Source organism: Lissotriton helveticus, chromosome 2_1 (genome assembly GCF_964261635.1).
Source record: "Lissotriton helveticus chromosome 2_1, aLisHel1.1, whole genome shotgun sequence".
Lineage (NCBI taxonomy): Eukaryota > Metazoa > Chordata > Amphibia > Caudata > Salamandridae > Lissotriton > Lissotriton helveticus.
Window position 1 is genome coordinate 735630547 of NC_136059.1, and position 17436 is coordinate 735647982.

Consider the following 17436-nt stretch of genomic DNA (forward strand, 5'->3'; position numbering starts at 1 on the left):
ACTGAGCTCTTTAACTGAACTTACTCGCGTTTTCTAACTTCCCGCTTATTCTACCTCCCGCGATTAACCGACTTCCTCATTAGATGCCGATGGCTTGTTTTAAAGAAATATTATGATTTCAAATGGTCTACTATAGACAAGTTCTATCAGATAAACAATTTATATCTAACCATCACACGTACCTGCTCACATATTTCTTTTTCACATAGCCCCGAGTTGGTCTTAGACTACCGATTTCTCCATTAAGATGTTCCCGCGTTCTCTGCCCAATTTTAAACTAATTTAGCTCCACCCCATCACGTGTGCTTCCCAAACAGAACTGAGTTACCACAGTGTTATTCACATAAGACTACAGTGACCATAATGCAATTTAAAATTTTTTAACAAAACCATTCCTAAGCGGAACAAAATTATATTATATAAAGTGACATCCATTATTATACAGCCGTGACTGGAATGCGTATCTCATTTCACGTTGCCTCCTTATTTACACACACAAGGAGGCAACGTGAAATGAGATACGCATTCCAGTCACGGCTGTATAATAATGGATGTCACTTTATATAATATAATTTTGTTCCGCTTAGGAATGGTTTTGTTAAAAAATTTTAAATTGCATTATGGTCACTGTAGTCTTATGTGAATAACACTGTGGTAACTCAGTTCTGTTTGGGAAGCACACGTGATGGGGTGGAGCTAAATTAGTTTAAAATTGGGCAGAGAACGCGGGAACATCTTAATGGAGAAATCGGTAGTCTAAGACCAACTCGGGGCTATGTGAAAAAGAAATATGTGAGCAGGTACGTGTGATGGTTAGATATAAATTGTTTATCTGATAGAACTTGTCTATAGTAGACCATTTGAAATCATAATATTTCTTTAAAACAAGCCATCGGCATCTAATGAGGAAGTCGGTTAATCGCGGGAGGTAGAATAAGCGGGAAGTTAGAAAACGCGAGTAAGTTCAGTTAAAGAGCTCAGTGTTCTCTGCAGTAGGAATACATTGTATCTAATTTGGTAAAACAATAAGCACGGGTGTCAGGTGTAAGTATGACTTTGCTCGTATTTAAGAATAGAGCGTGATTTGAGATAGAGGGAACGGATATAACAGAACGGAAATGTACTTGTGCAATTATTTTACGTAAAGTGAATTTATGAAATGTTTAATACAAATGATTTACATAAAGCGAAAGTAAGGTTTTAGAGATTATTAATGGAATGCTTTACAATTTGTTGATTCACAGTTACCCCTGACGAAGGGCAAGAGATTTGCCCGAAATGCATTGGGTCATGAATAAATAAAGAAATACTGCTCTGAACTACTTGTTGCGTTGGATTCGTATGTACGATGAAGCCTGGATGGGCACAAGTTAATACGTTAAGTTTCCGAATAACGCAATACGTCGAATATGTGGATCACAGTTAAAGAAAAGAAGAAAAAGATGACAAACACTTTTGAAAAATACTTGAAAAAATTAAGAGTTGGATAAATGGATTACAACGAGTGGATCTAGTATCCTCAATACCGCAGTGCGTCTGGGTGTGGAGCGCGATTCTTCACGCTCCCCATTTGTTCATATGTTTATGGTGCATCGGGGCTATGCCAAATCCAGTCTGCACGCAACTGATAAAGCCTGCAAAGTAACCCTAATGGAATATGTTGATAAACATCGGTGTGCACACCACCTCATTCATTGTTTAAATTCACTGCCCTTTTGTTGGTGTTGCACCCTATCGAAAAACAGTTTAAAACAAAGTTACGTTTCATGTAAGATTCCACATAACATTTATCAGCGAGCTCAGAACAGTGTGTAAATAAGGAGGCAACGTGAAATGAGATACGCATTCCAGTCACGGCTGTATAATAATGGATGTCACTTTATATAATATAATTTTGTTCCGCTTAGGAATGGTTTTGTTAAAAAATTTTAAATTGCATTATGGTCACTGTAGTCTTATGTGAATAACACTGTGGTAACTCAGTTCTGTTTGGGAAGCACACGTGATGGGGTGGAGCTAAATTAGTTTAAAATTGGGCAGAGAACGCGGGAACATCTTAATGGAGAAATCGGTAGTCTAAGACCAACTCGGGGCTATGTGAAAAAGAAATATGTGAGCAGGTACGTGTGATGGTTAGATATAAATTGTTTATCTGATAGAACTTGTCTATAGTAGACCATTTGAAATCATAATATTTCTTTAAAACAAGCCATCGGCATCTAATGAGGAAGTCGGTTAATCGCGGGAGGTAGAATAAGCGGGAAGTTAGAAAACGCGAGTAAGTTCAGTTAAAGAGCTCAGTGTTCTCTGCAGTAGGAATACATTGTATCTAATTTGGTAAAACAATAAGCACGGGTGTCAGGTGTAAGTATGACTTTGCTTGTATTTAAGAATAGAGCGTGATTTGAGATAGAGGGAACGGATATAACAGAACGGAAATGTACTTGTGCAATTATTTTACGTAAAGTGAATTTATGAAATGTTTAATACAAATGATTTACATAAAGCGAAAGTAAGGTTTTAGAGATTATTAATGGAATGCTTTACAATTTGTTGATTCACAGTTACCCCTGACGAAGGGCAAGAGATTTGCCCGAAATGCATTGGGTCATGAATAAATAAAGAAATACTGCTCTGAACTACTTGTTGCGTTGGATTCGTATGTACGATGAAGCCTGGATGGGCACAAGTTAATACGTTAAGTTTCCGAATAACGCAATACGTCGAATATGTGGATCACAGTTAAAGAAAAGAAGAAAAAGATGACAAACACTTTTGAAAAATACTTGAAAAAATTAAGAGTTGGATAAATGGATTACAACGAGTGGATCTAGTATCCTCAATACCGCAGTGCGTCTGGGTGTGGAGCGCGATTCTTCACGCTCCCCATTTGTTCATATGTTTATGGTGCATCGGGGCTATGCCAAATCCAGTCTGCACGCAACTGATAAAGCCTGCAAAGTAACCCTAATGGAATATGTTGATAAACATCGGTGTGCACACCACCTCATTCATTGTTTAATGGTTGTTAGTTGCCTAAGATAAATAAGCAGCAACTATGGCTTGTATATAATATGTATATAATATTGAGCTTCCACTTAAAATCCTGGTGACACCACGACAATGTTGCTGCTTCTGAGTTTCAAAAAGAGAAGGGAAATCCAAAGAGAAAATTGCTCTCGTTAAAGGATTTCCCATCCCCAACAATGCTCACCTGGCTTGACGTAATGCCGTAACTTCTCCACTAGTGAGAAGTGAGCACGTGCACATCGACGTGCCTGCTGTCACTGCAGCCCAGACAAAAACAGACCGCCTGTGCCAGGGCTCAAAACACAGCTCGATAGATACCAGTTTCGAGGCCCCCTTTAAAAAACTGCCTTTGCTCAGTCAATCAATCAATCATAACACTTGTATAGCGCACTACTCACCCGGAGGGGTCTCAAGGCGCTTGGGGGACAGGGTCCGCTACTGCTCGAACAGCCAGGTCTTGAGTTGTCTCCTGAAGGCGAGATGGTCCTGGGTCAGCCGAAGGTGGATGGGGAGGGAGTTCCATGTCTTGGCCGCCAGGTAGGAGAAGGATCTTCCTCCGGCGGTGGCTCTTCGGATGCGTGGTACGGCGGCGAGGGTGAGGCCGGTAGACCGTAGCTGGCGGGTGGGCGTGTAGAAGGTCAGGCGGTCGTTGAGGTACTTGGGGCCCAGTTCGTGGAGAGACTTGTGTGCGTGGGTGAGGAGCCGGAACGTGATCCTCTTGTTGACGGGGAGCCAGTGCAGGTCTCTCAGGTGGCCGGAGATGTGGCTGTGTCGGGGGATGTCCAGGATGAGTCGGGCGGAGGCGTTCTGGATGCGTTGGAGTCTTTTCTGTAGCTTGGCTGTGGTTCCGGCGTAGAGGGTGTTCCCGTAGTCCAGTCGGCTGGTGACGAGTGCCTGGGTGACCGTCTTCCTGGTTTCGGTCGGGATCCATCGGAAGATCTTGCGAAGCATGCGCAGGGTGTGAAAGCATGATGAGGAGACGGCGTTGACTTGTCTGGTCATCGAGAGTGAGGAGTCCAGGATGAAGCCCAGGTTGCGTGCGTGGTCTGTTGGCTTGGGTGTGGTGCCCAGGGCGGGGGGCCACCAGGAGTCGTCCCAGGCAGAGGGCGATGGTCCCAGGATGAGGACTTCCGTCTTGTCTGAGTTCAGTTTCAGGCGGCTGTTCTTCATCCACTCGGCGACGTCTTTCATCCCTTCGTGTAGGCTGGTTCTGGCGGTGTCGGGGTCTCTGGTGAGGGAGAGGATCAGCTGGGTGTCGTCGGCGTAGGAGATGATGTTGAGGTTGTGTTGGCGTGCGATGGCTGCAAGAGGTCTCATGTAGACGTTGAAGAGGGTGGGGCTGAGTGATGATCCTTGCGGTACGCCGCAGATGACTTCGGTAGCCTCGGATCGAAACGGGGGGAGGCGGGCTCTCTGTGTTCTTCCGGCGAGGAACGAGATGATCCACTCCAGTGCCTTCTCTTGGATGCCGATGTTGCTGAGGCGTTGAACTAGGGTGCGGTGGCAGACAGTGTCGAACGCTGCAGAGAGGTCCAGGAGGATGAGTACCGCTGTTTCCCCGTTGTCGAGCAGGGCTCGGATGTCGTCGGTGGCTGCGATGAGGGCGGTCTCGGTGCTGTGGTTGGCTCTGAAACCGGACTGCGAGGGGTCGAGGGATCCGTTCGTCTCGAGGAAGGCGGCAAGCTGTCCGTTGACTATCTTCTCGATGACTTTAGCAGGAAAAGGGAGGAGCGAGATGGGGCGGAAGTTTTTGAGGTCGGTGGGGTCCGCTGTTGGTTTCTTCAGTAGGGCGCTGAGCTCGGCATGCATCCAGCTCTCCGGGAAGGTGGCGGTGTTGAAGGAGGTGTTGATGATGTTCCGGAGTTGGGGTGCGATGGTGGAGTCGGCCTTGTTGAAGACGTGGTGGGGGCAGGGGTCGGTAGGAGATCCGGAGTGGATGGTGTTCATCGTGCGGGCTGTGTCTTCCGTGGTCACCGTGGTCCAGGTGCGGATGGTGGTGGTGGGGGGCGTTGGTTCGGTGGTTGGGTGCGTGGATGGTGCGCCGAAGCTGTTGTGGATGTCGGCGATCTTGCGGTGGAAGAACGAGGCGAGGGAGTCGCAGAGATCTTGTGACGGAGTGATGTCGTTGTTGCCGGTGCTGGGGTTGGAGAACTCCTTGACGATGCTGAAGAGTTCCTTGCTGTCGTGGGCGTTGTTGTCCAGTCGTTCCTTCAGTGATTTCTTCTTGGTGGTGCGGATGAGCTGGTGGTGCTTGCGGGTGGCGTGTTTGAGGGCGGTCATGTTGTCAGTGGTCTGGTCGAGGAGCCAGGCTTTCTCGAGGGTGAGGCAGGTCTATTTGGAGTCCTTGAGTTCGTCGGTGAACCAGGATGCCTTCTTGCTTCTGGGTCTGCTGGGAGGGTTCTTCAGTGGTGCGAGGTCGTCGGCGCAGGCGGTCAGCCACTGCGTGAAGTTGCGGGCTGCATCGTTGGGGTCCGTTGTGCTGGCGGGTGGGTTCTGGCTGAGAGAGGTGGTGAGCTGGTCGGCGGTGATCTTGCTCCAGCTTCTGTGGGGAACCTGTAGCGGGTGGTGGTGGGTCGTGGTTCTTCTGAAGCTGAAGTGGACGCAGCTGTGGTCTGTCCAGTGGAGTCCGGTGGAGTGGCTGAAGGTGATGTGCTTGCTGGATGAGAAGACGGGATCAAGCGTGTGGCTGGCATAGTGGGTGGGGGTGTTGACCAGTTGCTTGAGTCCGAGGTTGGCGAGGTTGTCCAACGGGGCGGCGGTGTTGCGGTCCTTGTTGTTCTCCAGGTGGAAGTTGAGGTCCCCTAGGAGGATGTAGTCGGCGGAGGGGAGGGCGTGCGGGCTGATGAAGTCCGTGATGTCTTCGCTGAATTGTGTGCGTGGTCCCGGGGGTCTGTAGACGAGGGTGCCTCTGAGGGTCATCTTTGGGTCGGTGTGGATCTGGAAGTGGAGGTGCTCAGCGGCGGCAAAGGTGTCGTTGGAGTCGGTCGTGATGCGGATGGTGTTCCTGTGGACGATGGCGATGCCTCCTCCGGTCTGGTTGACGCGGTCCCTCCTGATGATCTTGTACCTGTCCGGGATGGCGATGGCGATGGCGATGTCGGGGGCTGAGGAGGCGTTCATCCAGGTTTCCGTGAGGAAGGCGATGTCTGATGAAGTTGCGTCGAGGAGGTTCCAGAGTTCCACGGCGTGTCTGTGGACGGAGCGGGTGTTGAGCAGGATGCACTTGAGGTGGTTGCTGCTGGTGCTTGGCTTGGCGGGTGTGGTGCAGGTTCGGATGGAGGCGAACTTGCAGGCCTTGCAGGTGAAGGGTCCGTGGATGCGTCTTGGGGTGGCTCGGCAGCAGGCGGGGTTCCGGCCGGCATTGAGTGCGTTGAGGGCGGCGGCATCGTAGGTCTGTCGGGTCGTCTTGCATCGGCGGGGGCCAGGGGTCCCGGCGCTGGGCGCGGTCCAGGCGCGGACGGGCGCAGACGGGCTTGCCTTTGGTGCGCCTTCGGCGCACAATCGGCGCGCCCGGTGCGCGTCAACGCTGCGCGTGCGTGAGGTCGGCATAAGTAAGGAGCCGGGAGGGAGGAGCAGCTGGGTGGCGGGAGCGGGGCGGCGAATGGGCAGGAGGGGGGCGTGTCTGCCGGGAGTCAGCGGCGGGAAAGTGGCGGTCCTGCGGCGGCTGGGGCGTCCAAGGCAGGCAACGAGGCAAGTGGCAAAAGAGCGAGGCAGGAGGCGGCGGGAGCAGCGGTGAGTGGGGGCGACCTCGCCTGGAAGAAGTCTCAGCGGTCGCACTGGTGAGACCCCACCCACTTAAAGCCCTGGGCAGGATGAACCTGTGGAGAAGAGTGTCGGTTTTCGCTGGGACACGTGCACGTGTACCTAACGTTTATAACATGCAAGCATAACAGATGTGCACAAGGGGTTGTGACATGAGGTGGGCAGCGTGCATAAGAGATTCTCAATTCTAAGGAGACACTTGTGTATACCTGGGGTGCGGAAGCGCAGAGACAGGAAGGCAGCCGCGGTGCGTCCATTGGGGCGTAGGGGCGTAGCCCCACCAGCCACCATGAACCCACATCGCGGCCGCCGGCCGCAATCCTAGTATCTTCTAAATAAAATACAGCCACCGGCGGGAATTGCGCAGGGGGGGTGGCCTGCTGCAGCTTGAGTGACAGTCCACACTCAGGCTGCAGCAGACCGTAGTGCGCAGTGATAGTCCCACTGGGGAACTTACAGTGCGCATGCTTGGGAAAGTTGGCAACTTTCTCAAGCATGCGCACTGTAAGTTACCCAGCGGGACCCAGGGGTGCTTGTTTGCTGCCACAGGCCGGGTTTCCAAAGGGCGACAGGGCGAGCAGCAAATGTGCCCCCCTAGCCAATCCTGGCGCTGCATGCAACGCCAGGATTGGCTGGTCCACCGCGCAGCATCCATCATTGGATGCCGCGCGTGGTGGGGGTGGGACATCCTGTCAAGGAAGAGCTCTGTCGCGGTCGGCGTCGCTTTCGTGTGCTCCAGACGCGTGGTATAAACAGGTAAGTTGTTCAGAGATTATATTAGCTGGCTGCGCTGTAATTTTACGGTGTTTTGTGTTTTGGATTAGAGCATTCGTGTAGGAGGGAGCTCAGGGGCAGGAAGGGAGCTGGTGCGGGCGGGCGGGCGTGGAGGGATTAAAGCTGCTCACGGCAGTGGCGTCTTGCTATTCTAGATGGTTCCCCGTTACCCTGCGAACACACTGTGTGATCCTTGCACCTCTGTGGGTCACATTATCCAAGTGCCTTGGGAGTGTGACAGGCGCGTGCTCCACGGCCTTCTTGTGCGTGGGCGCGTGACACTGCGAAAGTGAGACTCGAAATACCGCACAAATGTTTGTAAACCTACTAATGTGCATGCGCAAAGTGCCAGGAAGTAAGCAGACTGTGTAAACCCGTTGATAACGTATCTCATTCGACGACCGTAGCCTGTGGCTGCAACAATGGTACAGCATCCCTCATCATGCTAAACAAAGCATGGAGGTCCTTGAACTGCACTTGGACCGGTTCCTGATGACCGGTCCTGTCTCTTAGCATTGATGCGTGTGACGTTGGTCTGTGGGTCTGTCTAGCGTGGAGACCTCTTGGTGGTGTTTGCTTGGCCTCTGGAGTCCATAGGATCAGATCCGGCTCTGTCTGGATGATGAGTGACCCGTCAGGCGCTTCTCTTGCGCTGTTGCCAAAAGCTGTTATGATCTCAGAATGACTCGAGGTATTTCACCTACATTTCAGCTTATTCTATAGTTTTATACGATTCACGCTGAGCTGCATGTCAAGACTGGGGGTAAACGGCAAAGAACTCCAAACCACGCAACCGGCCTGCCGCCTCACTGCCCACTGAAGGGACCCACTGGCCATGCCCCTGCCCTGCTGGCACCTCCCTGCTCCGGAGTGCGGGTGAGGTAGGGCTCTGTCATCGGACAGCTGGCACTGGAAGCAGGACTCAGGCTGTCCAACGGCCAGACACCTGGGGTCCCCTCCAACACCACTGCGCTGTTACCCAGTGAAGTATTCTAGGTTACAGCACTGCACACAGGCACATCCCTGCTGCTCAGAAGACACTCTGCACCTCAGCAAAGGGAAACATCTGGAGAGCAGGTGAGGACAGGTGTGTGCAGCCAGAGTAAAGTGACAGCAACCACAGAGAGAGAGAGAGAGAGAGAGAGAGAGACGACCACCATGCCACCCATGCAGGGACCTGAAGTGCTTGGTTTGTTCTCTCCATCTCCCCGCAGCCCACCCACATATGGACCTGAAGTGCTTGGTTTGTTCTCTCCATCTCCGTGCAGCCCACCCACGCATGGACCTGAAGTGCTTGCTTTGTTCTCTCCATCTCCCAATAGTTGTACCTTTGCAAATGTAGTTGCCATTTCAATAGAAAATGTACTTTCTGTAAATAAAAGTGCGCGACCTCTCAAGCGCTCCAAAATGCACTACCAGCTTCATACCACACTCAAAACATTCTCCTGCTGAACGGGCATGGCACATTTGCCACACTTGTTTTTTTGTAGGACACTCGGATTTTTCAAAGTTCCTAGCGTGCGGACCGGGGTCATTAAAGCATGGGGGAGACGGGCACAGCATTGGTGGGGGCAGACAAGGTGCTGGGACAGAAGGGGTTAACTTAAGGTCATAGATTGTGTGATATTGCACCTGGCGGATATAAAATGGGCGAGGGCACAGAGGGAGTGACGGGACAGGATGTCCTACCGACCTTGGAGCTGGGGAATCAGGTTTGGGTCTCGGCTTCGGCTCAACAACCTGTGATTCTGGGCAAATTACTTAATCTCCCCGTGTTTATCGAAAATGATGTGTATTGTGATTGGTGTTCATGTAAAGCGCTGCAATACCTTCTGGTCGAGTTCACGCTATATAAAAACTGCAACAACAAAAAAAGCGGATGAAGGCTCGAAGATGGGGTTACAAGTACAAACCGAGTTGTATGCGCATGGGGGAGTGTGACGCAGTGGTAGACGGTGCACAGGGCATGGGTGCCATAGAGTGCAGGAGGGCAGAGAGTCCATCATAGCTCAGTGAAAGTGGGAAACGTCGCAGAGTGGGCGTTTTGTTTTGTTCTGCTTTAGAATATGCTGTAGAACCTTGCATGGTCATTCTGTGGTTATACTGAATAAGCAGCTACTTATGTTATGCCATCTATTAATGTAATAACTGCACTTTCACAATTGCTTTATTAACCTTCCTGCTTTCTCAAATTTGCTTGAAAATGCACGATTTTCCTTCTTTTTTTTCAAAATTTTCTTTGGGGGGTAACCCCCCCGAACCCCTCTTTTGGGGTTCGGGCTTGCTCGCAGCGCTCGCTCGCTACCGTGCTGTATGCAAATCACTTTGCGGCTCACCACTTTGAAATGTCACCCACCGCCCCTGCAGGAAGGTACCTTGAAATATGGGACCATGAAAACAAAAAGAAAGAACAGTCTCATTGGCAGGATGGTGCTATGAAGAAGAGTGGTGGTTTTCGCTGGGACTAGAACTAGAGCACCTAATGTTTTTCTTTATTCCTCTGTTGTTATGAAAGTAATGTTATTTAATATTCCCAGGGTTCTTTGCTGGCAGAGGAAATGTGCTGCTCTGGGAGCGTTTTGCCTCTTGAGGGTAAAGTGTTTCCCTGGCGTATCTGTTGAACCTTGCATGTTACTTGGAACTTTCTAGAACTAGAGTGGAAACCAACATACATTGAGCAAGGTGAAGAAACGCCTTTTCAAGCACACTAGTTGAACTTAAAGGGCATTTAGATGATCCTGGGCCAGTTACCTTGCCGACCGCTGTTCTTCCTGCAAGACGTTGTTTGTGACTGGGTGGCACCGCTGCTCCTGCTTCTGCTGAGTAGTGGGGGCGGGGAGAGCGGTGTCAGGCGAGTCCGGGGACAGCGCTTCCGCTACTATGAAAGTGAGAGCGAATGGGACTCTGTTCAAAAGTAAGAAATCAATGTTTTTTAAAATTGTTTGTGGCAAAAGCATGGCCCCATTTTATCTATCCAGCGCGTCTGCTACTATGAAAGTGAAAACACGATATAGTGCACTGTTAAAAATAAATCAAGTTGTTTTTGGTAAGAAAACAATAGCGCGGTCGGCATTTAATATATTAAGCGCGGTGTGCACCCTACTATGAAGGTGCACTGTCAATAATATAAACAAACAAATGAAAAGCACCGCCCCCATTTGTGCTGTGCTGGTTAAATAAAAAAATAAGTGATGGGGAGAGCATGTCCTGCATGCAACAGCAGGCAGTACAGTGCTATTTGAGTAAAAAAGTGCTCCGTGATTGTAATTAAAACCTACCGAGCATCAACACACGTAACAGGTGGTGTTGCCATGGGAGGTTACAAAATGAGACAAGGCGGTACTAAGGAGGGACTACTAAGCCTTTTGACCAATGAACTGCCACAGTTTACAGTGGACAATGACACAAGCCAATGAAAAATAAGAGCAGAGCATGGGTGGAGCTTCAAGTCCCTACCTCAATACACCATGTCTTGCAGTGCAGCAGAGCATGCGCTGGCCAGGCTCACCCTAAAAATGGGTCGACATTAAGAGTGGTTCAGCACCTCAGTAATCGCAATTAGAGGTATTAGCATAATACCACCAGCAGAGTAAAAGTCTTATATGAGCTGATTTGGCCTTTACCTTTTTGTATTACCTGCTGGGGTTTGGATGTGGTTGATCGTTAACAGACTCCATGGCATCTTACCTGTAAACACATTTGAATTCCCTCAGTGCATATTAAAAATGCAGAAAGACTATGGCGCAGGACTTTTAGTCAGTACCTCATCATGGGCCATATTGCCGGAGTGCCCCGGAGGCGCAATGGGCGTTTGTGCCCGAGCCACTTTGGTATTACAGAAGAGGCCGCTGACGCACGTGCCCCCCCTTCTTTAATAACGATAGCGCTGGCAAACATAAAGTGCCAGCTGTATCATCAGAGGGCACCTGCCTGCAAGGGGATCTCTAATCCCCTTTAAAAGTGCAGGCGGATTGCCATCTGCACTGTGAAACACGGAGCAGCTTCAAAGCAACCACTCAGTTTTTCACATGAATGCGCTGCTCAGGGGGCAGCACATTCATCCTAATACAGCACATTTTCCTTGTTTGCGCTGGCTGCACCTTTTAAAAGGTGCGCCCGGCACAATCAAGGAAAATGCATCCTATGTATAGTACGGCCCCAGATGCCCAAGAAGAAGGGGATGGGGCGGTCAGGAGCTTCATGAATGAGTCTTTGTGGTGCAGATCCCTTTGGATTTCAATATTTTGGTTTATTTTTGGAAGCCCTGGTCAAGAGAAGCTTGTGGTAGGTTTAGAGTAACGTGTGTATTGCTATTTTTAATCACTTCACTAAAAGTTTCTAGACGTCTTCTCTATCTCTCGATTTCGACAATTCTCTTTTCTTTGTCTCTGATGACCTGGAGTAAAAGACCTTATGAGCAAAAAACATATATGTAATTTAAGTTTCTATAAAGAACAAGTCGTTGCAACGTATTTGTATTTGCTAAATCTTCTTTTAAAACCGAAAGGTTATATTTTATCCAGACGCATTTCTTTGTAGTGAATGTGTTTGTGTGCATGTATATATATTTGCTTTTTAAAAGGAAGGCTGGCACTATTGTTAGAAAAAGAAACTGAAAATGTGTGTGCATTTCATTTTGTAGAGCTTTGACATGCCTCATGATGTGGTCGCCTCTGAAGATGGCACAGTGTATGTCGGAGATGCACATGCAAAAACTGTGTGGAAATTTGCTCCTACGGAAAGTATGTTTTTCTCCAGTATTTAAGATCTGTAATGTAAATGTTGTGTTTGTATTTTCTCATCTGTGCTACAGTCTTAGGGGTGCTCACCTAAATGCTAGGAATTTTAGAGGTACCCAGTCAAGTAATAGGATGGTCAATCTAACCTAAACCAACCATATACCCGACTCATGTCTCCTTTTCCATAGCCTCAACAGTCAAAAATTAATTCTCCATTTCGAGATACTTCAAAGCATACATACATGAACAGATATCCGCACCAGTCATATACAGTCACCAACAGCTCATCAAGGTAACACACCAACTCAGGATGTCAAGGCACTTATAAAAAGATTTAATAACAATCCTGCATTAATATGATAAAAACATACAGTTCAACAAAAAACATAATATATTACACTTTAACAAATTTTCACATTTCCCACATCCCCCTGGAAAGGAATGTAATGAGACACTCAAATTTGTCATATTGTTGTTAATTTGCGACAGCACACCACAGAGGAGTTAATTCTCTGTCTTTGACAAATTTAACAGAATTTCCAGCGTTGACGCGTTTCGGTGGATTAAATCAATCTGACCACCTTCATCAGGACAAACATGTAATTCACTCTTTTCCTTTCCATTTATTTTTTTTAAAATAAATTTTTCCATAAAACCGGTGCCAATGCACTCAGTAACAGGGCGTGTTAAATTGAGGCCAATTGTTCATGGATGACTTACTGTATCTATTAGACACCACTGTGTCACTGTGGAATTTTATTAAAAAGATACTCCAGTCCAGGGTCAGCAATCCATCTCGGGCCGCCCACTGGTTTTTATCTTTAAAAATTATTGTGGTTGCCTTTTTAAAGATGCCTTTTTCCAGAGATTGACTTTTCAGTTTATTGACCCCATTGTGTGTCACTGTGTCTTCAATTTAATAACTATCCCCACCGTAAATTTGTAGATTCTTCAATATCATCTGCTACAATTGTGGCTATATTCTTGTTTGCTGTGCTTATTCACTCGACATTCAATTAAACATTAGGACCGGCTCACGTTTCCGTAGCTTTGGAATCTGACGGTGTCCACACGGTCCGGTCCTCCACTCCGGAGCAGTAGAGCAGAGTTGAGGACCAATTTTTTTTGGTTTGTGTTAGGGCACTTATTTTCTGTCTACAATAAGTGGACACCATTCTATAATAATGCCTGTCTTGATGGAGACAACGTAGGGGGTAACAAAACCATGTTAGCTACCTAGACTAGTGGAAAGTAAAGAGAAAAAGTAAAAGTACCACCCAAAATGTAATTTCACAGATGTGGTGCTTCTGCTGAACATCCTTAACAGTTTGACCAGTTTTTCCCAATGGTTACCCAGCATTTACGAGTTTTCACTGAGTTTATGCAGGGTATTATTGGAAGGGAGCATTCACACTGCAATTCTAGTACACTTAATTGGTCTCCTTGCCTTACATTCTTGAGGGGGTAGTTCTCCTTTCAACATTTTGCCCACATCCTGGCTAGTGGTAGCATTTATTTAGTTTTTAATGGTCTTTGCTGCAAACTAGAAGTGCTTTCTAGCTTCCTTATTTAAATTCAATCCAGTGGCCTGTAGGAAACAGGAGCCATTTGTGTTCAATTAATGTAAATGGTTGAAAACATTCTATGTATTTCTTTTACAATGTTTGATATCTGATGGGAAAACAGAGCTTCCCACCACTACATGAGTGTGTGTCATATGGTTTCCACTTTCCAGTAGGAACTGTGCATTTGTTTGGACGACATAGATGCTGGGATGATGCCAGACTGATTGTATGCACCCCCTCAGGATATGTTGGCCTATAGGCCCACATATCCCCCTTAAGTACCCATAAACCTAGTGAAGTAACAAATGGTGTGGGAAACCTCAGAACATGTCAACCCTGACCCCCCAACCCCAGGAATCGTGGTAACAGATCTAGAACCCTTTTGTTTAGTCACTTGTGCTTTCAGAGAGATATACAAGAAATCCACAAAGGGGTGTTTTGAATATTTATTGAAACATCATTATTCTTGTATAAAATATATGTGCTGCAATAATTAGTAGAATGAAGCAGATAAAAGTGAGTAGCAATATAAGGACAATGAAGAGAATGAATAATTCCACCATCGTGCTAAAACTGTGTATATATGCTGACATATAATTGCTGTGTATTGTGTACTCCTACTATGCGTTCCGCAATCTAGTTGCCTAGGGTGAGTGTTCTGCCAAGAAGCCCCTACTGTATGATCTAACCCCCCATTACCTGAAGGCAAGGTATTTAGGTACCCGTCTTGGTCACAAGTTGGGCATCCCGCCTTGTAGAGGGAAAACAAGAACCTGCTGAGCTGAAACCTCAACACAGTGACGACCTCGCAGTGACAGCAGAGTGCTCCTCTAATTTGAGCATGGAAATATATGTGTATTTATAACAATCATGTTGCTGCTTCATCTGAGCCGACATTGTTTATTGTCTCTTTGATAGCAATGTAGCCCTATGGACGAAATAACAAACATTTGCACAATGTGTGTCGAGGCCTTGTACAAAATGTTCAAGGTGACGTGATGGTGTACTTACAAAGCAAAGTGGTTATGTAAGCAATGTGGTTTCAGAGAAATTAATCCTGCACTGTCACGCAAGCAAATGACCTGGCTTGGCATGTCCCCATGAGGAACAGGGTCTAGACTGATTTTCATATGGCTGGGTCTGAACTGGGGTGGCAAAATGAGCTAAAGAACAATGATGGATTCAACCAAGATCTGCAACTGGGGTGAGTGTCTGAAAAGTTTCAGTCCATCCATCATCTCCTTGTGTTTGCTTTGTTCACCCTAAGTTGGCGGGGAATGCCCAGACGTGGGTCCCTTGCTCACTTTGCCACTATATTCAAGCTAGCCTGGCTGATGAGGGGTGTTACCCTGAAACCGGTCCCAGGATGCTTGTTTCAAGTCCAGGGAAAACCTGGCTTGGCAGTTCGGGCTGGACTGTTCCCATAAGGAATCCACTAGAAAGTTTGTACTGATATCCTTCCAGATATAGTCGTATTCCTTAAGGGAAAAGATTTACTTTTCTTAAAATAACCCACCCTCCAAAAGGCCCCTTTGCGCCATGTTTCATCATCGGGTTCTTCCTGCCCCGCTGCAGGACGGGGCGTGCTGCGACCTACGGACGCGTGGGAGCACTTTCTGGAAGGTGTGGGCTATATTATAAAAAATAGGAGTGGAAGGGTTAGTGACATAGTGGAAAAAAATTCCAAAAAATAGCTGGCCACAAGGGACCCAAACGTTATTCAATCCTGTGGCTGGTATTATTGAAAAGAGGTTGTGGGAGGTGCACAATATAATGTATCTGTAACTCCTGGTCTACATGTTTCAAGCCTTCCCCTTCGGCTTTTCCTCAAGACCAAGTATAGATGATCCACAATACCACTTCTGAATAATGGCTCATGTTTTTTTCAATGCCTATTCATGGTCCCTTGCTAACTTTGCCACTGGATTCAAGCTAGCCTGGCTGATGAGGGGTGTTATTCTGAACTGGGGTGGCGAAGTAAGCTAAAGAACGATGATGGATTCAACCCAGATCTGTGAATGGGGTGTGTCTAAAAATTTTCAGCACTCCACCCATCATCTCCTTTTGTTTGCTTTGTTCGCCCTAAGTTGGTGGGGTATGCCCAGACATGGGTCCCATTCCCTTGCTCACTTTGCCACTGGATTCATGCTAGCCTGGCTGATAAGGGATGTTACCCCAAAACCGGTCCCAGGATGCTGGTTTCTGGTCCAGGGAAGACCTGGCTTGGCAGTTCGGGCTGGAATGTTCCCATAAGGAACAGGGTCATTAGCTGATTTGCATATGGCTGGGTCTGAACTGGGGTGGCAAAGTGAGCTAAAGAACAATGATGGATTCAACCCAGAACTGTGACTGGGGGTGAGTGTCAGAAAAGTTTCAGCACTCCGTCCATCATCTTCTTGTGTTTGCTACGCAAGCAAATATGTGTCAAAAGGCATTGTGTTGAAGAGAAGGCAAATTAAGAAATGTGTACGTGTAAAGATGGCAGTGTTTCTTCTCGGGCCTAACTGAGCCACGTGACTAGCATATCTACCATTTGTCACATAAGCACCAACCCCACTGGGATCGCCCACTGGACAACAAGCTGTTAATCGATTTATAAAGGTTCAGTATTCGTGGTTTATACAATGTCTATTTAATATTTAAAGGGAGGTAATACTTGTGACTCCACGAGGTTCTCTTTATGTACAGAGCAGTGGCTTTTGGCACAAAATATAGTGGTCACGGAGTGAATTGTCAGGAAGGCATGAAATCAAATGCCATGAAGGCAGAGCGACAAAGTATTTTATATGGTTACGTGCACATAACGAATTGTGAGATTTTACTTACTGTTTTGTCTACTGCTCTTGTAAATGCATATATATATATATATATATATAGCCCAGAAGGGGGCGACTCCGCCCGCTCCCTTTTGAAAAAAAATATGGCCGGGCCCCGGGGGATAGGGTCCTTGGGGCTGAACTCGACCTGGGGAGAGGTTCGCAAGCCCCCCCCCCCCCTTTAAAAGAAAAAAAGAAAAACAAATGAAATGGCTGGGAGAAAAAAAGAAAATAGTGTTGCCCCGGATGATGGGGTCCGCGGGGCCGAAACGGCCCTATGGAACTGGGGGCATTAATTTGTTTTTTTCTCTGGTGGTAGCAGTCGCGACCCTATCGCGAAACTCTGCGCGGCCCCCCTAGTGTAACATCACAGTGGAATTACAGATCCATTTTAAATAAACAATTAAATACTATCTAATTCAGAAGGTAGTGTTATAGTTATTAACTTTTTTTATAGAGATGGTGATATTGAACTTCATAATCAATTAAAATTGTCAGAATTTGATATATTTTTTTAAATGTAAATTAAAAGTTAAAGTTGTAAAATTATATGTGTTGTGGTATATTGAATTTGTGCTGTTGTTTTGTGGCTTCGCAATGGGTTCTCGAATCCGAAAAAAATAGTATATATGTTTAAAAATATATACATTTGACTGTTGGGTTATAGGTTGGCTCTAAGAAGAGCTGCTGTGTTTATGATGACTTTGTTGGCTTTGTTGCAGCTACATCTAAGTGCTAATGCACAGCTTA

The 17436-nt window shown here is 47.2% G+C and overlaps 1 protein-coding gene across 4 annotated transcripts in view; it reads left to right on the forward strand.

The window, feature by feature from the left end:
* Positions 1-17436, forward strand: part of PAM (peptidylglycine alpha-amidating monooxygenase) — a 1252349-nt gene that overhangs the window by 1162781 nt on the left and 72132 nt on the right. For all 4 annotated transcript variants that reach the window (XM_078675446.1, XM_078675447.1, XM_078675444.1 and 1 more), the window contains one exon: positions 12209-12308. In XM_078675446.1, the coding sequence (XP_078531572.1) occupies positions 12209-12308 (100 nt within the window). The remainder of the gene's footprint in view (positions 1-12208; positions 12309-17436) is intronic.